The 26,310-nt window shown below is 42.0% G+C and overlaps 1 protein-coding gene across 1 annotated transcript in view; it reads left to right on the top strand.

Moving 5' to 3' along the window:
* The window catches only part of ano2a (anoctamin 2a), a gene marked incomplete at both ends in the record, with an annotated part of 28,726 nt that overhangs the window by 460 nt on the left and 1,956 nt on the right, over positions 1-26,310 (top strand). The window contains 23 exons of the mRNA XM_080437219.1: positions 433-732; positions 4,988-5,083; positions 5,309-5,481; positions 6,431-6,485; positions 6,595-6,646; positions 7,233-7,288; positions 7,393-7,440; positions 7,989-8,053; positions 9,013-9,147; positions 9,492-9,652; positions 9,970-10,052; positions 12,699-12,773; positions 14,018-14,074; positions 14,513-14,587; positions 16,154-16,355; positions 17,537-17,648; positions 17,789-17,846; positions 18,970-19,070; positions 20,051-20,205; positions 22,374-22,526; positions 23,057-23,109; positions 24,036-24,214; positions 24,627-24,732. Of these exons, the coding sequence (XP_080293345.1) occupies positions 433-732; positions 4,988-5,083; positions 5,309-5,481; positions 6,431-6,485; positions 6,595-6,646; positions 7,233-7,288; positions 7,393-7,440; positions 7,989-8,053; positions 9,013-9,147; positions 9,492-9,652; positions 9,970-10,052; positions 12,699-12,773; positions 14,018-14,074; positions 14,513-14,587; positions 16,154-16,355; positions 17,537-17,648; positions 17,789-17,846; positions 18,970-19,070; positions 20,051-20,205; positions 22,374-22,526; positions 23,057-23,109; positions 24,036-24,214; positions 24,627-24,732 (2,550 nt within the window). The remainder of the gene's footprint in view (positions 1-432; positions 733-4,987; positions 5,084-5,308; positions 5,482-6,430; positions 6,486-6,594; positions 6,647-7,232; positions 7,289-7,392; positions 7,441-7,988; positions 8,054-9,012; positions 9,148-9,491; positions 9,653-9,969; positions 10,053-12,698; positions 12,774-14,017; positions 14,075-14,512; positions 14,588-16,153; positions 16,356-17,536; positions 17,649-17,788; positions 17,847-18,969; positions 19,071-20,050; positions 20,206-22,373; positions 22,527-23,056; positions 23,110-24,035; positions 24,215-24,626; positions 24,733-26,310) is intronic.

Consider the following 26,310-nt stretch of genomic DNA (forward strand, 5'->3'; position numbering starts at 1 on the left):
CCCCCAAAAATCTACATCTCAAAAGGCAGCATTTTATGTTAATGGTTTTGAGGGAAATTAATTGAACTCGACTCCAATTAATTATTAGTAATTAATATGTTCCATTTGAGTACATGCCTGCATTCCATTCCGTATGTACTCAAAGGTTATGTTTATAATGTGACAGTGAAACAGTCTGCCGTGAGTCCATATTTATAACGCATAATGCAATATGTTTGATAATGTGAGTGATACAGTACAGCTGTAAAAAAATAATAAAAAAAAACACACCTCATATCCAGTACATGTATCTCCGGGGAATTTGATCCAGAGTGTTCAATTAACTCTCTCTGAGTTAAATAAACTCTTCTACTGTTTATAGTCTACATTTACATTTCCTATCTGTCACCCCTCATCCCCCTGATACAGGTGTTTTGTTTGTGTTTTGTATAGGACTCTGACATAGAGCTAGGTCCCGGGCTATATTTTGCTGATGGCCAGAGAAAGGTGGACTACATCCTTTGCTACAAATGCAAAAGAAGACGTGGATCACAACATCGCCTTTCCATTACATCCATAGGGAGTTCAATAGGCCAAGGCCCAGGGGCTGCTCGGCTGGACACTAATGCAGAGCTTGGGGAGGCGGGGGATGGGGAGGAGTCTAAATTGACGGACCATGAGAAGGCCTTGATGAGGGAGGAGTTTGAAGCCGAACTACAAGATAACGGAATCGAGATCGAGCGGGATAAAGAGGTACGTGCGTGTGTTTGTCTGTGCACTTTCAGGCTCTCTGATGCAAGGTGCTTTATTTGTGTGGAATAATGTCTTGTAAGTGTCTTACTCTCTTTCCAATCATGTGTACCAGACTGACTGAATAGCATGTGACTCTGACTTTAGGGTGTCATTCAACCTTTGTCTTATGGTATGTTCTGACTGTCTGACTATTATAGACTCAAGTCACCTGGTACTGAACTTTATTGTTGAGTACTGTACATAAGGATACCCTTATCTATATGTACAGTTTATATGGTCTCTCTTTCGGTAGAGAACTTGACCACGTCTTGTGTGTTTCACGTACTTCTCCCGTGAGTACATGCAGTACGTACATTTCTATCGTAGAAGTGTTCCATTTCCCTCAGCCTCAGCAATCTAACTGATCCAGAATTCCTCAACATTTGTTAATGGAGGAGGCCCTCATTCCACTGTCTGTAGCATAGGAGCCGATTCCATGGGTGCTTCAGGGCCCGAGCACCCATAGAGAACGCAGGCCAGTTGGGTGGCCGGATCAAATTTCCATTTATTTGATAGCAAACTCTATCGAACATATAGTCTCGCATAACCAAACCTGCCCACATTGCAAAATAAGTTGGCAAAAATTAGATGTCAGATTAACCACTAAGGTAGGGAGCAAGGCAGAAATTCTAGTCTTGACAGGAATACTTTTCAAGATATAGAGTTTCTGAAAGGTGATTAGGGAGAGCATTTGAGAACCATGTTGACTGATCTCCAAACTAGTGAAACTCGCACTGAGTGTCTCTGTAACAACCTGCAGTAACAGCAGTCCACAATGGGACAAGCAAGACTGAACCATGTTGCTGTATTGTACTGTGACACTGACAAGAATGTGTCACGGAATATGAACCTGGATGTAATCACAATTGATCAGGTGAACTGTGCCCAGCTCCCAGAAGTCATGGGCTATCCACACCAAGCAAGCACTAACTATAACACAATTCTAACTCAAGAAGATGTGTAGATGGCCCAACACCTTCCTTGTAAACAAATAACATCAGTAATTAATTTAAAACAAATCAATAGTAACTGTGTGGGCCTATCTGTTGGTGATTAATTAATTGTATTAACTGTATTTTACTGCGTGGTGCGTGCGCTGGCATGCTTTCTTTGCGTGTGTAATGCTTTAACTTGTTTGGGTCCTTATCTCACAGCCATATTGACAGTGGTGGCCTGGTCAGTGGTGGTGTGATTGTGTTGAATTGTGGACTTGATTGTGGACTATAATTTATGTGCTTGTTAGCCGTAATGTATTATTATTTTCTGTGTGTATTCGTTGTGTGTATCATTAGTTATTATTCTGTGTGTGTGTCTGTGTGTGTGTGTGTGTGTGTCTGTGTGTGTCTGTGTGTGTCTGTGTGTCTGTGTGTCTGTCTGTCTGTCTGTCTGTCTGTCTGTCTGTCTGTCTGTCTGTCTGTCTGTCTGTCTGTCTGTCTGTCTGTCTGTCTGTCTGTCTGTCTGTCTGTCTGTCGCTGTTCATTCACTATGGTGCTGAATTGCTGGTTATTGTGAGGTGTATGGTGGGGGCGTGGCATTCGATTGTTCTGTGCACCCACTGGCAGATTCAGAAACGTAAATCGGCGCCTATGGTCTGTGGCAATATGTTGTCCAGTGGTAACTAATTACTGTAAAATGGCAGAAATCCCTCAGATTGAAAATGGGGAATTTGTTGATTACATTTTTATTACACCATGCCTTCTGTCTCTACACACCGTGCCTGTCCAACATGGCGTGTACTCTTCAGGACTGCTCCGGACTAATGTGTCTTTAAATCTCATTATTGGGTGGCTGCCGGGCAAGCCCAAGATAAGAAGCAGCTTGTCTTTGGAAGCTTAGGGACATGTCTGCTGCCTAATTAAAGCGAGAACTATAGAACATAAAGCTTAACAATTCCAGACACATCACATTGTTTTAAGAAATAGAATGTATCTGCCTGTGTGGTTAAATTTGCATAATGTGTACTGTGTGTAATGTATACTGTGTGTGTGTGTGTGTGTGTGTGTGTGTGTGTGTGTGTGTGTGTGTGTGTGTGTGTGTGTGTGCGTGCGTGCGTGCGTGCGTGCGTGCGTGCGTGCGTGCGTGCGTGCGTGCGTGCGTGCGTGCGTGCGTGCGTGTGTGTGCGCGCGTGTGTGTGAGAGAAGACTACTGTTTCAGTTGAGGATTAATACCACTGACAGTACACAAGTACAAGGCCAAAGGCCAGATTATAGGATCTTATTAGAGAATGACCTGCTACTTGGGTGTACAGCACAACGGTGTGTGGGTGCATGTTGCTTGCACCTGGAGAATAATGCAGGTGTGGGTGATTTTTTGTTACGGTTGGCTGGCCAAATCTGATAGCTAATGATTTGCTATATATGCTTGTGTGTGCAGTGGTGTAAAGTAACTAAGTACATTTACTCAAGTACTGTACTTAAGTACACTTTTGAGGAATTTTTACTTTACTGGAGTATTTCCCATTTTCACTTGTAGATCTGCTATTTTCAAACATTTTAGTAATTTTACTTTTGGTACTTTAAGTACAATTTGATGCCAATATTTTTGTAATTTTATTCAAGTACATTTTTAATTCTGTACTTCTACCTGTAACAGAGTATTTCTATATTGCAGTATTGGTACTTTTACTTAAGTAAAGAATTTGAGTACTTTTCCCACCACTGTGTGTGTGTGTGTGTGTGTGTGTGTGTGTGTGTGTGTGTGTGTGTGTGTGTGTGTGTGTGTGTGTGTGTGTGTGTGTGTGTGTGTGTGTGTGTGTGTGTTACAGGTACCCTCCCTTTTTTTAGATTTTAGACTCTCTGAGGGTCAATTTGTACACTGCTGTGTAGTCGACTACTGTAGTTTGATTACCATTATGTGCTCTCTGGAGTTTGCTGCTATTTGTGACTCTGGTGCTAAATATACAGCTACACTCTTCCTAGCACTCGCAGAATGACTGATCTGCTTGTAATCAGTATCATTCCCTCAGCTGGCATTTTATCGTGGTTCCTTGGAACAGTGCCCTTGCCCTTCTAATCCAAAGTAGGATGGCTTGACCTAGGCAGCACGAGATGAAGCACCATGCAGTTCAGTTGAAAGGGCTTTATTAAGTCTTTAAATGGCATCATCACTCTGAGGGCACTACTTATTCTGCATGGCTGTCCTCTAGATGCTAAGTGGTGACTTCACTTTTCAGATGTGGCAGAGATGTAATCAGATGCACTCAGTTATTACCGCAGTACTCCAGATGTCCACTCTTTCCTTGCCGTTTAGGACGCTTGGCTTCAGAGCTTGGACTAACATAATAGTAATTGATATCACAACAGGCAGCAAAAAGACATGGAATGTCACATAAGGAAGAGATGTGGTCATTTCTGTTTGAATAAAATAAAATAAATAATCAATGTACACTAGTCCTGTGATAATGTGTGCAACACCTTGACTGGGACCTAAGAAAGAATCTTTATCCTCTCTGACTGAGAGGCGGGATAAACACTGGAACCAGCCATTTAAAGCCATTGCTGGAATGCTCCCTGCTTATATTTGTTCCATGCTGACACAGACCAATAGCACTTATCAGACCCGCTCCAGTGATTTTTTTAATGCTCAAGGTTCCTCGTGCTCAGACAGAGTTGGGCAAGGCAGCTTTCTCTGCCAAATGGCCCATCTTCTTGGAATGAGCTTCAAAAGACTTTAAAAATCAGCTCCTTGCTATCATTTGGTCAGTTCAGAGCAATGGTCCTTAACACTTTTAACCGTGCACCTGTTATTTTGTTTTAGTTGACTTGTTTTAGGTACAGTTTAAGTACTTTTATTTGCAATTGTACTCTCATTCACGTTCCTTGTTATGGATTTGGATTGTGTCTATTATTGTAACCTCGGCTACATTGAAAATGAGGGCTTGCCACTAAACTGTACTCCGATTTAAAATAAAGGTGATGATGATGTTGACAGTAAGGCTGAGTTGGTCCTGCACATCAAGCTTTTAGGGCTGACTTTGCTTGATTCCATCTGCCAGTTGGAACACCAACATAGTGTAAATATTCACTCACACCTGCCTAACGCCTACCATGGCACATAGATATATGTCCTTACAGAAACAATGTACTGTACCGTACATATTAATCACTTGTCAGATTTCTTAACACAATGTAATTGTGACGTGTATTGTATGCAATGCTTGATGAGGTGACATAATGCATGCATATAATGTGTGTTTGCGTGTTTGTTGTTGTTGTAGAAACCGCAAGGCCTAAATTTTATTCGGCTGCATATCCCGTGGCCAGTACTCAGCCGAGAAGCAGAGCTTCAGAAAATCAAAGTTGCAGTACCAAAGGTCAGTGTCGTATCACAATCATGTAGATATTCTGTTCAGCAGTATTCACAACATAACTCTATGTGTAAAACAATCTGTTTGGGAATTGGGGTTCACGAGATTGTCCCTCATCATTTAGCTCTAGAATGTTCCCTGTCTAGTAATGATATGGCATGTTATATGTGAAGGATAGTGTGTTATAATAACTGAAGGGATTTGCATTCATTGTTTGTGTTTATTGAACAGAGATGTGAGTTACACAAGCGGACAGGCATTGCCGGGATGTACGACCTCGTGATGACCAAAATCAGCAGGCCATTTCAACCAGATTGCCCTGAGTTTGACACCGTGACAGACTCACAAACAGGGGGACGATTTAAGACACTCAAACACGTATTCATCAGAGACAAACTCCACCTGTGAGTACTTATGCATACACACATACATACAGACAGACAGACAGACAGACAGACAGACAGACAGACAGACAGACAGACAGACAGACAGACAGACAGACAGACAGACAGACAGACAGACAGACAGACATGTACTAGTAGTGGCAGGGCTTGATTTGCTGGTAGGGATGGGGGCTTGGGGGGGGGGGGGGGAAATCCATGCCTCTGCTTTTGATATCACCCCTTTGGTCATTCATTATTATGTTTTATCCCTGTTTATGGTCAGACTATTATGTTAACCACATTAACCCTTGGCATACCTATTTTGGGCAAAAAAATCCAAGTTTTATAAAAACTTTAAATTTGTCTTTTGCAAAAAACATTCAGGTTTTTTATGTACAAAATAGCCGATCTACAAGTTCACAACGTGTCATGATGCGATGTGTTGTGAGCTTATAGATCAGCTATTTCCCATATTTGTCATTCGATAGTATATAGGCTACAGTAGGGCTTAAGTGGTTAATAAAATGTCCGCCTCCTCTGTTTTAGTTTTTACAAATCGAACCCTGAGTAACGGCATGTTATGCAGTAAAATCCTCAGTGTTTATTTATCCATTTGTAATTCAAAAAGGGTACAAATGTAACCAAATGGAGCACTTAGCATTTTATGATTTTATGACTGAAAATGACAATTAATCAAGCCATGTTCCACAAAGTCACGTTTTATGATTTGTGGTAAGATTCATCCATGATTCAGTAAGCCATGTTGATGACAAACAAACTAACAGCTAACTTCTGCTAGCACTGGTATAAACAGGTAGCCTATTTAGACGCAATTTTTACATGGATTTTGCCACCACATTATCATACGCATTAATTCTTCGTTATGCTGAACAAGTACAATAAGACAATACTCTACTGAAGTATACCTCCTCATTCCGTTCATTCTGTATCTCTCTGTTATTATCTGCAGATATGACATCAAGTCAACAGAAACCCTGTTTGACAATGCCACACGCAGCAGAATCGTGAGTCACAACGAAACATATGCTCAACAGCCTCTCGTTATTCAATATTGCGAGGAATAATGAGTAAAATGAATTATTATTGACTAAATTGTATTTTCATGTTGTCTAGGTTGCTGATGTCATGTCACGCAATACCTGCACACAAACTTGCCAAACTACTGGTGAGTTCTCTGTCCCTTTTACTTTAATCTACATTAATTCCATTACATGGTACAGTATGTCCGTGCCGTGCATACATTTCCCATAACATTGTGTTGTGCTTATTTGTCTTTGTAGTGCGATTATGGCCACAGTAAAACATTATAAATTATGAAGATATGTTGAAAATGTATTAAGTCATGCTTTAGGGAAACTAAAAAAATACGATTTGGATGTTTACAATGGATCTTTGTATATGACAATAAAAATGGTTCATATAAAAGAGGCGTATCCTATGTCATGCATGCTCATATCAATCATGGACACCTTAATAAAATACTTCAGTAATAAATGCAAAATCAAAAGTGATTAGGCAAATCATAGGCCCTTTTGTAGCCAACTTGAATGAGAGATCACAACTGAATGAATCCATATAGTCATTTCTCAAAAATACATTGTGTGAAACAGAAAATGAGGCCACTAGAAAATAGGCTAACACAAATTAGTTGATTTTGATTCTGTTGTACTCCAGTGCTCTTGCACATCAAATTCCAGAGTATAATCTAACTCTGAAAATAAACGTTTTACTGTGTGGTTTGTGTTTCTCAGGCATCACGTCATTATTGGCTCGAGGTGTATACGACTCTGCCTTTCCATTACATGATGTGAGTATGCTAAGTAGTTGTAAGTTGTAATTGAGTATCATTGCCCAAACATTTTTATAATAATCCAAAGAACGGAGAGGTGGTAACACTGGGGTATTTTCTAGGGGTCGTTCACGAGGAGAGGGCGGAGAGACCAGCGGAACGATAGACAGGTGATCTTTATGATAATTTGCCTCTTCCATAGATTTTTCACATTTCATATGTAACATAAAGTCAATCCAGGCCTTAAAAAAAGTCCAGAATTAAATAAAAGTCAACGAGAACGGAAATATCAATGCCTTTAATATAGTGGCTATATCATTGAATGACCCTCAATGTTTGCAACCACTGTAGGTCTTCCTCAGGGATTTTACTGTAAAAACAACAACAAAGTATCTTTTGTTTGTTTCCCTGTTTTCCAATAGCACCATTTGGATCTATGTTTGAGAATACAGAGCAACCAGTTATCTCTTTTGTTTACCATATTTGTTTATATTTACATAATAAGCTGATAAACTTGATTTCACCCACGTTATTGCTGTCTCCTCGCAACTTCTACTTTATATATAGTAGGGTATACCTTGTAAGACTGCTATTTCTGGTATATACTCCATATACCACTGAGGTCACATCAAAATGCAGGAGACATATGATGTGTTTTGCCTTGTTTTGATCTGTATGGTGTCTAATCATTGCGGCATTGTCCTGGGATATCCCTCAGATTCTCCATGAAGAATGGGCTAACTATGGAGTCATGCATAAATACCAGCCTGTGGACCTAATCAGGTACTGCGAGACATGTGAATATACTTTACAAGTAAGACGCGCGAACGCGGGAAGCGAACGCAAAAAAAAAAAAAAAAGTTAATGAAAAAAAAATATTAAAACAAAAGTAACCAAAAAAAATACAAAAAAATCTGCGTCAAAAGGAGCATCTTAGAAAAATACAAATTCACAAAAAAAAAACTTTGATTGTTTTTAAACAATTCAACAAAGTGTTTGAAGTGCCTGTTTCACCCACTTCCGGGTGGCGGAGCCAAAATCCGAGCCTGAAGTATTTGTTCGTAGACCTCCACTTAGGGGGGGTAGAAGAAGTTTCGGAGCGATTCGGGCACTTTTCATTTAACATGGGGTTTCAATGGGGAGTTTTTAGGAGCCTTCTCCGGGGCGTGGCTTCCGGGGGAAGGGGCGGGCTTAAACGCAACCTTGAAAGGTGTGTTCAGTTTTCAAAGACCTTTCATTTGATGTATGGTACGTCTATATTGGACATTTACTTGGCTGCACAGGCAGTGCACACAATAGTGCACACAGACACACAGACAGACACACACACACACACAAGCCGAGCACGGTGTCATAGTAAGCTCCACTTCCGCTGCGTTCGCAATAAACTAAAATCAATACAAGCAGCTAGGCCTGTCACAATTATTACATAATCGTCTAATCGCAATTATTTTTTAGCTTATAGATCGGCTATTTCCACTACTAATGTTTATTTTTAAGTATAAAGTAATTAAATATGTGTTATTTGGCATATCTGCCCTGTGCAACCTTTGTTTCCGAAAGCTAAAAGCCAAACAGAAATGTAATTTTTATTCATAATGTTCCATTAACTTTCAACGACAGAAACACAATTAAATCGTTAATCGTAATTATTTGAGTGATAATTAATCAAATTTGTAATCGTGACAGCCCTACAAGCAGCTACACATACATAACATAACACATGAACTTTGTCTTGGCAGGAAATACTTTGGAGAACAGATTGGGTTGTATTTTGCTTGGATGGGTGTGTACACTCAGCAGCTAGTCCCTCCTTCCGTACTGGGAATCATTGTCTTCATTTATGGCATATTAACCGTTGACACCAATGTGCCCAGGTAGGTCGACAACCAATTCATAAAGAACCATACCGCCGTTCATACTGTACATTGTCTATTCACAGCTTTGGCCATATATCGTACATAAATATAGACCAATTTACCACCATAAGGGTTGTATTAGATTTTGCATTCAGTACACCATGAATCTCATTGGGCTAAACATGCCAGATGACCAGTATAGTCCTCTTTTTCAAAGTATGCTTTGTATATTATCTGATTTTGCATACATTTCTGGTTTTCTGACATCATCCTTTTTGTAGGGTGATGTGTGCTATTTGTAGTCATAGTATATACAGTACTGTGCTGTATATTCATGGTTTGTTTGTGTACGTGTGTTTCAGTCAGGAGACATGCAATGACAATCTGAACATTACCATGTGTCCGTTGTGTGATGGAGTGTGTGACTACTGGCGTCTGAGTACGGTGTGCTCATTGGCCAGAACATCGTACCTCTTTGACAATGGAGTCACTGCTCTCTTTGCCATCTTCATGTCCCTGTGGGGTAAGTATGCTCTGCCTTTCACCTCTCTGACAGCTCTATATATTAAAACATGAATCATTCACAGAATACAGGCAAGAATTTGAAGAATGATCTGCTCCATTGCTGCTCCCAAAATAGTTTTGTGTGTGTGTGTGTGTGTGTGTGTGTGTGTGTGTGTGCGCGTGTGTGTGTGTGTGTGTGTGTGTGTGTGTGTGTGTGTGTGTGTGTGTGTGTGCGTGCGTGTGCGTGTGTGCGTGTGTGCGTGCGTGCGTGCGTGTGTGTGTGTGTGTGTGTGTGTGTGTGCGTGCGTGTGTGTGTGTGTGTGTTTGTGTACATAGCTGCTTGTTTCCTGGAGCACTGGAAGAGGCGGCAAATGTGTCTGAAACATGCATGGGACCTGACAAGCTTGGAGGATGAGGAGGTGCATGCGCACACACACACACACACACACACACACACACACACACACACACACACACACACACACACACACACACACACACACACACACACACACACACACACACACACACACACACACAGATAAAGCCTGAAAATGCAAAAAGAAAGTAAAAAGATTTATGTAACAAGTTGACATTTCCTGGTTTTATTCAAAATGCCAGTGACAGTGATATGCGCGCTGACAGCCGGCTTAGTTGACATTTTTCCAAGTGGACTTTTTAAAATAATGAATCCTCTTAACTGTGTCCTGGGGAGGATTTATTTTAGTCAAATTACGCATAAATATTGTATTGCCTTGTGTGCTTTAGACACCTTTGGCACAAGCATTTCATGTTGTATTTGTAACAGTCATCTAATGTGGGAACACTACAGATACCATAATATAGAACTTCTTCATAAAGGAGGCCAATGTGTGAATGACTATCTGCTGCCTCTACTGTAGTTTTTATCCATCAATGTTTTGGATACCATGTGGGTGCTAATGACTCTAATGCGATTGAGCCGTTCTTAAAGCAGTGAGCTGGCTGGATAAGGTGATGCACCAGGGTCATACCATGCACACACACACACACACACACACACTAGCACTAATACAAATCTAACATGTCCCTCTCTCTCTCTCACACTCACCCCCTCCCTCCCTCCCTCCCTCCTGTGTCTCTCACACATGCTCTGTAATGATGTTAATATTTGCTGACTTTCTTCCCCTCCACGCTGTCTGAAGGATCGAGTCCAGGTGGGATGATTTCTATGCTGAATGACTGTGCCCAGGTTTAGATAAGATTTGAATCAGTGTAGTCTAGCCTGGTCCCTGGATTGATGGATATGTAGTGGGATACATTTCACATTGCCATAAGTTACTGCCCCGACACAGAACAGAAATGATCTAAACCCCTGATTATCAACTTGTGATGACATGACTAAATTGTTATGTTGTACGGGTTGTAGGCTAACACATGTCAAAGTAACCTGTGTCACACTTCATCAAATAATCCAAAATATGTGAGCATTTTTCAACCCACCCCTGCCCAGTAACACTTTGTTGTGTTGATAGAAATTAACCACATCTTAACCACATACCCTAACAAATTAAGACCGGGAAAAGCATCTGTCATTTTAGATTTTAACCATTTTAACCATTATTTCTCTGCTGTCCGGCAGGAACCAGCTAACTCCAAAATTTCCATTTTTCAGGAAATTAAAAAAAGTGGAGTTAGGAGGTTTTGTTCATCATTGATAAGAACACCTGAATGGACCTCCAAGCTCACAATGAGGTTGGAGGTCAAAAGGGGGTGGAGCCTGGAGTGAAAAAATGCAAAAGCGTCAAAATGGAGTTAGCTGGTTTCTGCCAGACAGCAAGGACTACTACTTTGGCTATTCAAAATAGCAGATATACAAATCTTGGAATATATATAGTTTGAAGTGTTTGTAACTCAAATCTTTGCTTCTTGGGGTCCCACTCCCTGGAACTAAATATTTTGAGATGGGGGTCCGCGGCCAAATACATATAATTTTGGGGGTCCTTGACATGAAAAAGTTTGCGAACCACTGGTATAGAGCACCGAAGTCCTGACATCACTGCCGCTAGAGGGCGCTGTCCCCCTGGGTTGTGGCTTTATTTTTTGTGTTGAAATCCCCATTGGGGAATCTTAGAGCGCCTCATATAAGAACTGTGTTTGAAAAATAAACACACCACCCCGGCGATTTTACTCATATGGATATGAAGCATCGACTGAAGGTGGAAATGTACAAATTTACCCAAAGAGTAACACATTAAACGCTAGAAACGACCCAAAGACTACATTTCGCATGAACGCGGCTGGTGTAGGGACAGTGATTTCAGACCCGGAAGTGTAGTTTCTAAGACTTTTAAGGCAGAATTAATTAAATTCTCACCAGAAACAGGCTGTATCAAAAATGAAAGAATATCATAAACGATGCAGAGCCACCCCCCTGACAGAATCGCCTGGGTGGTGTGTTTATGTTTGGAGCACAGTTCTTATATGACGTGATCTAAGATTCCCCTATGGGGGGTTTCAACACAAAAAATAAAGCCACAACCCAGGGGTACAGCGCCCTCTAGCGGCAGTGACGTCAGACTTCGGTGCTCTATTATAGCAACATAAGTGTTTCAGAAAACTGTCAGGATTTAGAAGACATTTATAGAATCGGCCTCAGGTCTTAATGGGTCAAGTAGTAGACTGGCCGTAGTGTAAACAACCCCCCCCACCCCCCACTACTGAACCATGACTCATGTAGGGCTTCCCTGGTGACATAACATAATTATGGTGAGCCTATTTGTGCAGTCAAAAACACTGAGTGTTGCTACGTTGTTATGTCAGCTTATTTGTGGTTGAAACAATCTTTCATAAAGCTACTACAGAAAACTATTAGCGCTACTGTGATGTTACTTTCATTTTTAATTCTTGCTAGAACAAAAGTGATGCGACTGTATTCTTAATTACTAAACTGGGATGAAATAGTTAGCCGAATTACTCAACTAGTATATTGACTGCATAACTTTGCACAATCCTACATTGTATGCCGACACTGTTTTTTATCATACACTTTTGTGTTGTAAGTGAAGTAATTTTGTGCGTTGCAGGAGGAACTAAGACCTGGATACGAAGAAGCTCTAATGGAGAAAAGAGAAAAGATGAGAGCAAAGTACAAAAAGAAGGTATTGAATATGTGTGTGTGTGTGTGTGTGTGTGTGTGTGTGTGTGTGTGTGTGTGTGTGTGTGTGTGTGTGTGTGTGTGTGTGTGTGTGTGTGTGTGTGTGTGAGTGAGTGAGTCCCCATATGTGTACGTGTGTGTGTGTCAATATTGTGCCAATCAGAGGTGATGCTATCACTGAATTTGCACAATTGCAGTTTGATGGACGAGCTGTACCCCTCTCCCCACCACTTCACCCCATTCCTCTCTTCTCCTTCAATCCCATTATTGATGGTGTCCTTCTTGCTCTGCAACAGGCAGGATGATTGTATATAGGGTGTATACGTTTATATACCTTTTAAAAATAATTGTTGGTGTCTTTTTTGTGATGATACTCCTATATGGATGTATCTTACTGTACTTCTAATGCCCTGTATCTATGGAACTTAACCCATTCAATCTGTGTTTAGCTATAACCATTATTTTATACTTTGGCTATTCAAAAATAGCAGCTATACAAGCTCATAGCCGCGCTATGAGCTTGTAGATTGCTATTTTTTTTATTGTAAAAATGTGTGCATTGGCTATTTTCTATGCACAACACAATGCGCAACCAAGTATAAAACAGGCATTATAGGTGAATTAGGCTTTACTTCACAGAGAACACTGACAGGGACCTTACCACCATAACCACACCTCATTCAGGCACATTTATGCCAAGCAGTATGCGTAACAACAGTTCTGTGTCCGTGTGTGTGTGTGTGTGTGTGTGTGTGTGTGTGTGTGTGTGTGTGTGTGTGTGTGTGTGTGTGTGTGTGTGTGTGTGTGTGTGTGTGTGTGTGTGTGTGTGTGTGTGTGTGTGTGTGTGTGTGACTGTGTGTGTGTGTGTGAAGGTGTGAAGGGTTGCCAGTGTGTGAAATGAAAATACCGAACCTCCACTCCAAATATTTGATCATGTATATATTTTAAAGCGAACATTTGTAACTCAAATCTTTGCTTCTGGGGAGGTCCCTGGAGATAAATATTTTGAGATGGGGGTCGGCGGCCAAATACATATAATTTTTTGGGGGTCCTTGACATGAAAAGGTTTGAGAGCACCACTGATATAGCAACATAAGTTTTTCAGAAACCAGTTAGGATTTAGAAGACATTTGAAGATGCGTTCCTGGGTTAAACAACTTCGCCTGAATTTCAATCAATAAAGGTATCTAATCTATCTATCTATCTATCTATCTCCCGTCCTCTCTTTCCCTTCTCATTCTCTTACAGTCGGCTCAGACCCGGGAAGGCGCAGATGGAGAGACGGATCACATGCTGGCTTCCCAGGTAGCACTGCACCTCTTTCTGAGTGTGTGTGTGTGTGTGTGTGTGTGTGTGTGTGTGTGTGTGTGTGTGTGTGTGTGTGTATATGTTGTCGTGTGTGAAGGTGTGAAGGGAAAATGCAGACCCTCCACACCCCCTTCACACACCGAGGGTGGTTGCGTCCAAAGCTGCTTACCTGCCTGAGATTAGCCCAGATTACTGATGGAGAGAGAGAGAGAACGGGGGAGGGAGAGGAAGGATTTCTATCTGTTCATCCAGCAAACACGTCTGCAGCAGAGAAACATATGCACATTTTCATCATTTATTCAATATTAACCAAGTTATACTCTAGTCACGCAGCATTTATTTGAAAGATTAGGCTTACGTGTGTGTGTTTGTGTGTGTACACGTACTGTATGTACATTCATACGTTCATTTGTTTACCTGAGTTTATTTTTACAGCTAGAGCCAGACTCCCTGGATATTGAAGATCACCTGTCAGGCTACCTCATCAATGTGTCCACTCTGCTTCTACTGGTACTGCAGTTCTACTTCCTTACTTAATAACTGGCCAAAGTATTGATATATATATTGCCACTCAAGATATATATAGTCGTTTTTCTCAAATATCTTACATATAACTCTGCATTCTGGGCTCCTCCATACTCTTATAGTGCATCTCAATTATCATCTACATACTGTCACGATTAGTTCAACTGGCGGACCCAAATGCAGACACAACACAAAGTCAAAGTCCAAGGGTGTTTATTTAACCAAAGAAGGAATTGGGGAGGTTGGTTTGGAGTGGTCGATGGGAGCAGGCAGGCACGGCAGGCAGGCGAGGCAGGTGAGGAAGGTCACTGTAGGACAGGAGAAAGGAGTGAGTCACGAGGAGTACAAAATTAATACAGGTTGAGAAACTAACTAAGGCACTAGGAAAATCGAAGACTGAATACAGTAGCTGGCAAAAAGTGTTGCCACACACGTGAGATTGCGAAACGATCTGGCATTGCATTGATTGATTGATGTAGTTTATTTAGAAAGACATGAGAATAGTACATGACAGTACATGGAAGTACAAATTCACAATACAAGGTCTACTAAACTGGAAACCCTCATTAAGCATTACGCTTGTTTAAGATGAGAACCCCATGCACACAAATCATGGAGAGAAGACCATGGCTTTATAGACTGGAAGTGATGAGCTGATGGCAGGCAGGTGAGGTAGATGAGGGAACTGGTAACAGGTGTGCCAAGCTGAGAGCTGGAGCCAAGCCTACGCCCACACACACGCCCCCCTCACATAGACACAGACACCAACACATAAACAACACAAGGACACAGACAGAGACTGTGACACATACCCTATGATCTTTATTGTCCTTCATCATAAGTGTCAGTAAGCCTTTCTTTATATAGACAACGAGTCTAGGGAGATTGAGTTGAATTCCAAGCCAGTACTAAATGGTTTAATCACCAGGGTGCCCCACCTTCAGATGTGTTTTCCATCCACCTATGCATCTGTTCTGTTTGTATTGCCACAATAACTCTAAATGTAGCTCTCCACCGCGTGGAAAAGCGGCGGAGAGCGTCTGTTTCCGAAAATCTGCTGTAGAATGGGCTGTGGTGGGTGCACTGTCGCGTCGGGTCACAAGTTGTAGGGAAGCGTCGAAAGCCGACGAGCAAGCTTTTTTTTAGCACCATAGCCGTCGGCTCTCAGGTGCATTCAGCAATTTATTTTCACACCTTCCAACTGACTGATCTCCCGACTTCATTCGACTGCCAGTCTGTAGTAATCTTTAGTAGTCTGTTTGGTGGAGAGCTACCTTAACTTTACCATTAAAACCAGTAAAGCATCTGTGTCATTTTAGATTTTTGCGTTGCAGATATACAAGCTTGTGCATCTGCTATTTCTGAAAATATTATCAAAATCTTGAAAGTGTGAGAACTACTGATTTAGAAGGCATTTGAAGAATCGGCCTAAATGGGTTAATATTTACCAGTGCTTCCCTCAAACCACAGTTGTGTCTGTACCAAGCAGATGTAAATTATTTCCTTTGGCTGTTGTAATCTAACATTTGATTTCTGTGTTTTGTGCATCAGATTGCATTAACATTCTCGGCAGTGTTTGGGGTGGCCATATACCGTATCTGCATGCTGACGGTTTGGTCCATGAACCCTGACCCTGAGGCCAAGGCTAGTGTCAGGATGACGGTCACAACCACTGGAATCGTCCTCAACATGCTGGTAGTTCTGGTGTTGGAGGAGATCTACGGATCTATCGCTGTCTGGCTAACTGACCTGGGTATGGTGACTGTCATACTGACTGTACAACTGTAATATTTTGTGTGTGTGTGTGGGTGTGGGGGGCAGGGGGTTGATGGAGAAATGCTGTCCGCTCACTCTCAACAACCATTGTTGGAATGCCTGTTAGCGAGGCACTTAAAACCAGGATGCTCTGGAGCTGCTTAGTGGCCAACAATAAAAGAAAGTTGTCTGGGCAATTTCTGGGAGTGAGCATCGTGTATTGGCGGTGAGCGTGCGCCACAGATAGAAAACCCATTCATTTTCCCCATAAAGATTTCCGAAAATATTTATATAAATTATTTTAAGGCTGGAACCAAGCCACCCAGGCTCCTGCTGAATCATGACCACAAGACATTTGATTCTGTGTCAAAGAATATTTTAATATTTAATTATATTATATCATATTATGATATAATATAATTAAATATTAAAATATTCTTTGACACAGAATCAAATATTTTATGGTCATGATTCACCAAGAGCCTGGATGGCTTGGTTCCAGGCTTGAAATAATTTACATAAATATCTATGGGAAAAAGTAATGGGTTTTCTATCTGTGGCATCATACCCACTGCTATGCCCTATAATCACACTATAATCAGCATATAATGCTAATTATAGTGTTGATGAGTGCCATGTGCCATGTGCCTTGATATGACTGGTCTGAGGATTGAGAGCACAGCCTGTCACTCTCAAGCCTGATTCATACTTTGTTGCGCGCCAGTGTCACGTGCCAAAAATAGCCTATCTACAAGCTCACATCGCGTGCCATGCGTTGTGAGCTTGTAGATCGGCTAATTTCGTAATGCGACAAAGTTTGGGATCCAAAAGCAAGATGCTTTACGCTTTACAGTAATATTGGAAATCATTTGTTATTATAATAATTCAATAGTGCAATAATGATCAATGCAAAAGCTCCCAGTGTGGAACCAGGTGATGACCACTATTGGAACCCACTTTGCAGCAAAGATGACTAATTGAAATAACACAACCTAAAATGCAAACTTGCACACACAGGCATCTGGCACTTTATATACAAATAGTATACACATATATATGCACACATAAATGTACACATACACAAATACAGTATATACATGATGTTGCACTCGTGCACTATGGAGTGATCTTATCTATACTGCATTTATATAAAGACTGTCTGTGTCTCATTTCCATCAGAGCTTCCTAGGACAGAAGGAGAATTCGAGGAGAGGGTGATCTTCAAGTCGTTCTTCCTCAAATCCATGAACGCCTTTGCTCCCATTTTCTATGTGGCCTTCTTCAAGGGCAGGTGCGTACAGCTGCTTTCTGTTCTCAAAGAACACAGCAGATGCACCATCCTTAAACCCCTACTGTACTTCATCTTCTCATCTTCTTCGTATCTTCTCTGTCTGTCTGCATCCCTCATCTTCTCTGTTGGTGTTCATACAGGTTTTCAGGGCGGCCTGGGGACTATATTTACGTCTTTGGAGACTACCGCATGGAGGAGGTGGGTTCACGTCCTCACACACACACACACACACACACACAGGGATGAGCTTTAGGGGGTGCTACGGGGGGTCGGCGACCCCTTCGTTCTGGCGCTATGGGGCTGGGGGGCTGGGAGCTCCACATGCACGCGCGAGCACGCACCGTCAGCTGCGGTCTTTAACACCTTAAAGTTTAAACAATAGCCTCTCAAGGTTCGCGCCGTCAGCGGCGAGCCGTTCTCAATAGCGTCTACCTGGCTGCTTTGCATAACATTAGGCTACTGGAGAAAAGCCATGGACTTGAATTGAATGTGTTACATTCCTCTCACAATGAGAGACAACAGTCTCTGCACTGCAGAGTGTGAAGGGGATCGCTTAGAAGAGGACCCAGTTCTCTGAGACAAGACAAAGACAAGTTGTCTGATTATTGTAAGTACTTATGTGTGGGTGAGTCTATGTAAAGGGCTTTTATATAAAACTAAAAGGAAAATAAAATAATTAATTAATTGAAACAAAATTAAAAACAACAAATTAACAATGCAACTAAATAATAAGATATCATTACATAAAAAATGTGCACATGCGTGCACGTGTGCTGCGCGTGCACGTGACGTCAGAAAATATAGCCCCCCTAGTTCAAAAATACACAGCTCATCACTGCACACACACACACACGCACGCACGCACGCACACACACACACACACACACACACACACACACACACACACACACACACACACACACACACACACACACACACACACACACACACACACACACACACACAGACACACACACACACACACACACACACACACACACACACACACACACACACACACGCAGGCACACACACACACACACACACACACACACACACACACACACACACACACACACACACACACACACACACATTAGCCTAACTCACTGGTCATTTTGGGTGCATGCAAACACGTGCTCACACGCTCATATACGCGTGTGCCTGTGTACTGTATATGTGATGTGCGCCTGATCTCACATGCATGCGTGTGTGTGTGTGTGTGTGTGTGTGTGTGTGTGTGTGTGTGTGTGTGTGTGTGTGTGTGTGTGTGTGCCTATGTGTGCGTGTGTCTGTGTGTGTGTGTGTGTGTGTTCTACAGTGTGCTCCACCAGGCTGTCTCATTGAACTGTGTATCCAGCTCAGTCTGATCATGTTGGGGAAGCAGCTCATCCAGAACAATGTGTTTGAGGTCGTCATACCGTACGTATTTTAAACTTCATCTATCTGTCTGTCTGTCTGTCTGTCTGTGTGTCTGTCTGTGTGTCTATCTGTGTGTCTGTCTGTGTGTCTGTCTGTGTGTCTGTCTGTGTGTCTGTCTGTCTGTGTGTCTGTGTGTCTGTCTGTGTGTCTGTCTGTCTGTCTGTCTGTCTGTGTGTCTGTCTGTGTGTCTGTCTGTCTGTCTGTCTGTCTGTGTGTCTGTCTGTCTGTCTGTCTGTCTGTCTGTCTGTCTGTCTGTCTGTCTGTCTGTCTGTCTGTCTGTCTGTCTGTCTGTCTGTCTGTCTGTCTGTCTGTCTGTCTGTCTGTCTGTCTGTCTGTCTGTCTGTCTGTCTGTCTGTCTGTCTGTCTGTCTGTCTGTCTGTCTGTCTCTTTCGGGTTTCTGATCCGGTCAGGCGGCCGGAACCCGTACAAGCCGGAACCAGAGGGGCCTGTGTATCACCCAAAAATAATTCCTCGCGATCAAGGGCATCTCAATTTTAGGGCCTACCCAATAAAACCCTTGATGCGGCGTAGTTTAGCTTGTAGAAATAGTTTGTTTGGTATATCCATCCTTTATTCCAACTCGTAGCGACTGGCGAGACTAAACTAGTAGTTATACTCGATTTAGCATTTAAATGCTAACGGGGAACCGAAACAAAGCAGCACCGAAAAAACGGAACTCGCACATCCGGAACCAGAGAATTTGTTTCCTTTTTTTTTTTCAGTAGGCGTGGCCTAGACCGGATCACGCAGGCCATTTAATAACGAATACCAGGCTTTCCTCCGAGGTGGAAAGTCTGGTGACGTGAGGTTAATTAATCTAGCCATCCATCCATCAATCCATCTATTCAGAGGCCAACATTGAACATAATGCTAATTGAACTCTTAAGTAACTATATCAATGTTGTAAATTGAGAACAGACGTGACACAATCTGTTCTTTGTCCTCTTTCATTTTGTCGTTCACGCTTTCTGTTGCACCAGGAAGCTGAAAAAGATGTACAGAACAAGGCAGGAAGAGAAGATGAAGAAAATAGAAGCAGAGGATGATGATGAAGCGAAGAGGCCAAAGCAACAGTTTGACAAAGACTATACCCAGGACCCCTTCGAGGGCGTGAGCCCAGAATACATGGAAATGAGTGAGTTTGTATGTTTCTGCTTACTCTAGCATTCTCACTCATTCACTCTCGCCCTATTATGTAGAGCAAAAGGTAGCAAATAAAGCCAGATTATACCAGAGTCCTAGCCTTGCGTTTCCAGACAATATCACACGACACACTGCGTGGATATTAGTCTGGTCCCTATCAACGATAGATTTTTTTCCAAGGGGCGGTTACAAAAAGATCCAAACGGACTCTATTGGTTAGACCTAAAACCAATCAGAGCTGTGCTTCCTGCTACGTCACACACAAGCGCCGGTGCTGAAATAGTAAACAACTCGTATTTAGTCTGGTAACCAGATGAAACTATTCTTAACACATCTTTCTTTCCAACAAAAGCTTTAAGGGCAATTGTTTGTTCGTCTTTTAGAAAAGAAATATTTTCTAACGCGTTTACTACCGATGCTATGGCGGCGTCCATCTTTGTTGTGAAAAACTGAAAATGAGTCTCCTGCATTGTACGTCATTACTCCAAATAAGGTGATAAGCCCGCCCACATTTGGATACTGGGCCCTGATTGGTCCCTCACGACTTCGGAGGGAGAGAAATGAAATCTCTATTGAGGGGGGCCAGACCTAATCTGCCGAGGGCTAAAGTTCAATGCAATTTTGCAAAGGCAGATTCGTCTGGAACCAGGCTACCAGAGTCCCCCTCTAGGTTAATGGTTACCAGCGGTGGTGGAAGAAGTACTCAGATATTTTACTTAAGTAAAAGTAGCAATACCACGATGTAGAAATACTCCGTTACGAGTAAAGGCCAAATGTTCCAAATACTACTTGAGTAAAAGTACAAAAGTATTGGCATCAAAATATACCAAAAGTAAAAGTACTAGAATGTTTGAAAATAGCAGATCTACAAGCTCTCAACGCGTCGCACCGCGACGCGTTGTGAGCTTGTAGATCGGCTATTTTCAAATAGCCCATGTATAAAACAGGCCTGAAGTGGTTAATGTATGGTTCATAATATCATAATTTATATCTGAAAAGTAACTAGTTACTAAAGTTGTCAAATAATTGTAGTGGAGTAAAAGTACAATATTTGCCTCTGAGGTGTAATGGAGTAGAAGAAAAAGTATTGGAAATACTCCAGTAAAGTACAAATACCTCGGGCACCGGAAGTAGAAAATCTACAAGCTCACAACATGTCATGGCATTACAGTATATGTTGTGAGCTTTTAGATCTGCTACTTTCAATGACGTGGCAGCGCGCAAATCAGGCTTTAACAGCCAAATAATTCGAGGGCATTCCAATTCACTGCCGAAATAGCTCATTTACGCAAAATCTAAAATTCATACAATACTACAAATCATTATAAAATCAATTAACTACCTGCTCATCCATTTTAATGGGACAAGCAGCATAATGTATAACAAAACAGCCGGGTCTTAGAACCACCAGAGAGAGACAGACACTGACACTCTAATAACAATAATAATAATAATATGGTTGATGCAGTCAGTTCTTCACTACATAAAATAAAGTTTTCATTCGAGGTAACTCAAGTGTTAAAAATGAAATAAAAATGCCATTTGGTCTGGAAGAAAACGTAGTATTGCCAGGCAATACTTGCTTGAGAAGTAGTGTTACCATGGCAATCCTGGCAATAATAACGGTGGCGGCCATGGCTGCATCTGTGTTGCTGAATCTGTGTGTTGCTTGGCAACCATTGTGCTAATTGTCGCTGAAGAACTAAATTGCTTGGTGCCAGAATGATTTGTTGTTATCAGTGAACGTGATGGTTGAGCACATACCATATCAAGGCTCAATCCATGCTGCAGCCGGCCCGGCTTCGAATCCAACCTAGGCTCTTTGCTGCATGTTATCCCCTCTCTCTCTATTGCCATTCCTGTCTCTGTAATCATTGTCGCTGCATGTTAAATATAGTAGAAAATGCCAAAAGAATACTCTTTAAATTATCAATGAATGCAGTTGCTGTGTTTTTATTTTGTTAAACTAGGTACGTATACTGTAGGAACCGTTTTATAAAAGCAATAAGCCACACAAGGGTGTGGTTTACATAGAACTGCTAAGGAGGTTTGCCCGCTGTTCTAAAATCATTGTTAACCACAGCCTCTTGAGGCTTATTGCTTTATTAAAAGAGTTCGGTTTCCTAAGAAAGAAAATACTGATATTTGATCTGTTTGCAGTCATCCAGTACGGGTTTGTGACTCTGTTCGTGGCCTCCTTCCCCCTGGCCCCGGCCTTTGCTCTGCTCAACAACGTCATTGAGATTCGCCTCGACGCCGCAAAATTTGTCTCAGAGATCCGCCGACCAGACGCTGTGAGATGTAAAGACATTGGTAAACAATGCTACGCATGGCTTCAATTCACCTTGCACTATCCTCTGTCAGTCTCTGTGTGTGTGTGTGTGTGTGTGTGTGTGTGTGTGTGTGTGTGTGTGTGTGTGTGTGTGTGTGTGTGTGTGTGTGTGTGTGTGTGTGTGTGTGTGTGTGTGTGTGTGTGTGTGTGTGTGTGCGTGGGGGTGTGCGTGCGTGTGTGTGTGTGAATGTTTAATAAAGCTGTCCTTGAATTTTTACTCACCTTCTTTACCTGTACTTCAATGCCCTCAATTTCTTTCTATCTCAATGTTTCTCTCTGTCACACACTCTCTCTGTCACACACTCTCTCTCTCTGTCACACACACACACACACACACACACACACACACACACACACACACACACACACACACACACACACACACACACACACACACACACACACACACACACACACACACACACACGGACACCTGTATACGCATACACACATGGATACACACATTTCCCTCTCCTTTTTTGTCTCTTTTCGTGATGCATGCAATCTCCAGGGATTTGGCACGACCTTCTCAGTGGGATCAGCAAGTTCTCTGTCATTACAAATGTAAGTGAGGGCATGTGTGTGTGTTTAGATTGTTCACATTGGGCACTGAGACACACTTAGACCACAGCCATCCTTGCATAACAAGTGATAACTCTTTCCCCTCAAAGGTTTTCAGTGACTCCCATCATCTCATGTCCAATAGAGGCTATGCGCGTGACATCATCATACCCGGAAGTTATGCGGGAATGCCTACTGAGTGGCGAAAAACTACTTTCTGGCCTTGACTTACATACGTAACATACCCATACATCCAAACAGAAAAGTCCTATCTGATTGTATTAAACAAGGTTAAACTCACCAACATGGCAGCTGTACGGAAAGCTCTGATTATCCTCTTTGTATCTGCAAGGTTTTTGTTTCATAAAAATCCACCGTAGACATGTTATGAGCTACTTTCTGTCAATAAATTCCGTGCAGGTGATTATTTTTTTGGTTTGGAAGTTTGGAAGCGCTCGTTTTCTATAACGTAACGTCCTGCTGCCTCCTGCATTATGTGACGTCTAGAAACAGGTGGTACGCAGGACCATTGAGCGATTTCCAACGAGCGATTCCAAACTCCAATGCTCCATGCTGCTCAATGTTTTGCCACTCCACTCAGTCTAGATGAGGGGGGGCGTGTCCCGGTGGAAAATGTGCATACTCTCTATATGCAATTATAAGCTTCATTTATATATGTTCAGTGTCTACATATTCACTTTTTGGAAGATGTGTGTTGGTTATACTGTATTTCTTTGTTGTATGTTGTATAAAGATTTGATTTAGAGGTGTGTTGTTCCGCCATAAATTATTCCCAATGATTAAAAAAGATTTTCTGATAAGTTCACTGTTTACTGTGACTGATGCTGTGACAGCCTGGCGATGATTCTTACAGGTGATCAGGTGATCTCATGCAGCATTGTGATCTCCCTCTGTCTTTCGGCTCCCAGGCTTTCGTCATCTCCTTCACGTCCGACTTCATCCCTCGCATGCTGTACCAGTACATGTACAGCGCGAATGGCACGATGACAGGCTACACGGAGCACTCGCTGTCCTACTTCAACGTCAGCAACTTCCAGTCAGGCTCGGCGCCGACGTCCACGCTCATCAACGGCGTCACCATGTGCAGGTTAGGTCACGCTGCCAACCTTGACCAACCTTGATCCTTCCTTTCACCTTGTGAAAGGAAGGATCCTTCCCTTCAAAGAAAGATCCTTCCCTTCAAAGAAAGATCCTTCCCTTCACCATGTGCAGGTTAGGTCACGCTCATCTGGCAACCCTGGTAACGCTGCCAACCTTGACCAAACTTGATCCTTCCTTTAAATCTTAAGAGAGCTGCTTACCCCTCACGCGACATCAACTGTGGCCTTTTGACCCTAACCCTAACCCTGACCCTTTTGCTTTCTGAGAAACCAATGCTGATCTCAAGGGATGAGATCAGCTAGGATAATATTATAAACCTGAGTATGCATACGGATTGACGTTTCCAGGAAGATTCTAGTATGTTTAAAAATCTAACTCCATCTATCTCTGTGTATTAGGTATAGGGACTACAGAGACCCGCCCTGGTCAAGGGATCCCTACTCCTTCTCAAAACAGTACTGGTCTCTCCTTGCTGCAAGACTGGCTTTTGTCATCTTCTTCCAGGTATGAAAAGACTAGATTATTGCTTAAGACTTCCTATGAATAATGTATGCAGAATGCATTATAAGCTAATTTAGGAAGTCTTATAAAGTATTAATACTGAATTTTAGGCATTTTGTGTTAAACAGCTATACAGTGAACATGAATGTATGTATAATTGTAATATTGAAATAATCAATACAAAACTTGGTTACATTTAATTCAGTATAAGTTGCGGTAAAGGTTTATTTAGGTACAGAAGAAAAGACAAACAAAAAAACCGAATCCACGTTGTTTATACGCTTCATTCACATAGCCTATGTAGCGCCGACAGATTCAGCTATTAGCAGAATCTGTCTTGAGAGAGTATACCTTATGCTTAAAGGAGTAGTTAAATTATTGGCTCAGGAATGCGACAAAAAATAATACATCTCCATGAATTCTTGGAGTGTGTGTAATTGATAGAAAATAAGTAATGTTTTGGGTGAACTGCTCCTTTAACAAACGCTGGTGACATTCATATCGCCGAAGCTGCCACGGACAAATTCACGAAATGTCACTTGAATAGAGTGGCACAGCTCCTGCAATAATAATAATAATAATAATATTATGTTTTTAGACCTATTTGATCCCATGGGGGACATTCCGTTTTCAGCTTCACCCAGCTGATTGCTGCCCAGGTGGTCAGACTTGAGCGCAGGGGGGAGCAGTTAAAGGGATACAGTTAAAGGGCCGGGGACACATTTAAAAAAAATATTAAAAATAAATGAAAAAAGTTATGGAAAATTCATGGCCCCCTCACGCATTAGAGTGTCCTACTAATGTGTGAGGGGGCCATGAATTTTCCATAACTTTTTTCATTTATTTTTAATATTTTTTTTAAATGTGTCCCCGGCCCGAAAGTGAAGTATCCCTTTAACACATTCCATGCCAGAGTTTAATCTCATAATGTACTCACCAGTGCCAGCGTTTTATTGTTGTTTTTTTGTTTTTATCATGTCGCCACAGACCTCGCTAAATAAGTTAAAAGTGCGCGTTCATTTGGTTCTAAACACACAGCGGATCCGTGAGAAACTGCCAGCGAAAACAGTTTCCAAATGCGAGCCGCCATCTTGAAGCTACAGCCGATACACGCTAAACAGTGATCAGCGAGGAGAAAAACAACAAACCGAGAAAATCGAGTTTTAAACAGGATCCCAGACAGGAAGCGGATACGATCGAAAAAAACGGAACCCGAATAATTCCGTTTCCGACCGAAAACCGGAAACGGAAATGGATCAAAAAAATTCGGAAAGTGCACCTTGGGCGATTAACATGGGAATCGGCGGTTCGCGTAGATCTACGCGACTGGCACGCTGCGGCTTTAAATAGGTTCGCGTAGATCTACGCGATTGGCATTCAATGTGTTAAGGGTTGAGTGTCTTGCTCAGGGACACCTTGACACATTGCTGGGGCCGGGAATTGAACCCGTTTTCAAAACAGCCTTTCTACCCATTCAGCTATTGCTGCCCGGCCGCCCGATTCAAGCAGCAGTAAATTACAGATTTCCCTTTTGTGTGTTCTCATTTCAAGACGACACTTTTATCCGTTTCACCAACACAA

The sequence above is a fragment of the Gymnoscopelus braueri genome, assembly GCF_963280865.1.
Source record: "Gymnoscopelus braueri genome assembly, chromosome: 9".
Lineage (NCBI taxonomy): Eukaryota > Metazoa > Chordata > Actinopteri > Myctophiformes > Myctophidae > Gymnoscopelus > Gymnoscopelus braueri.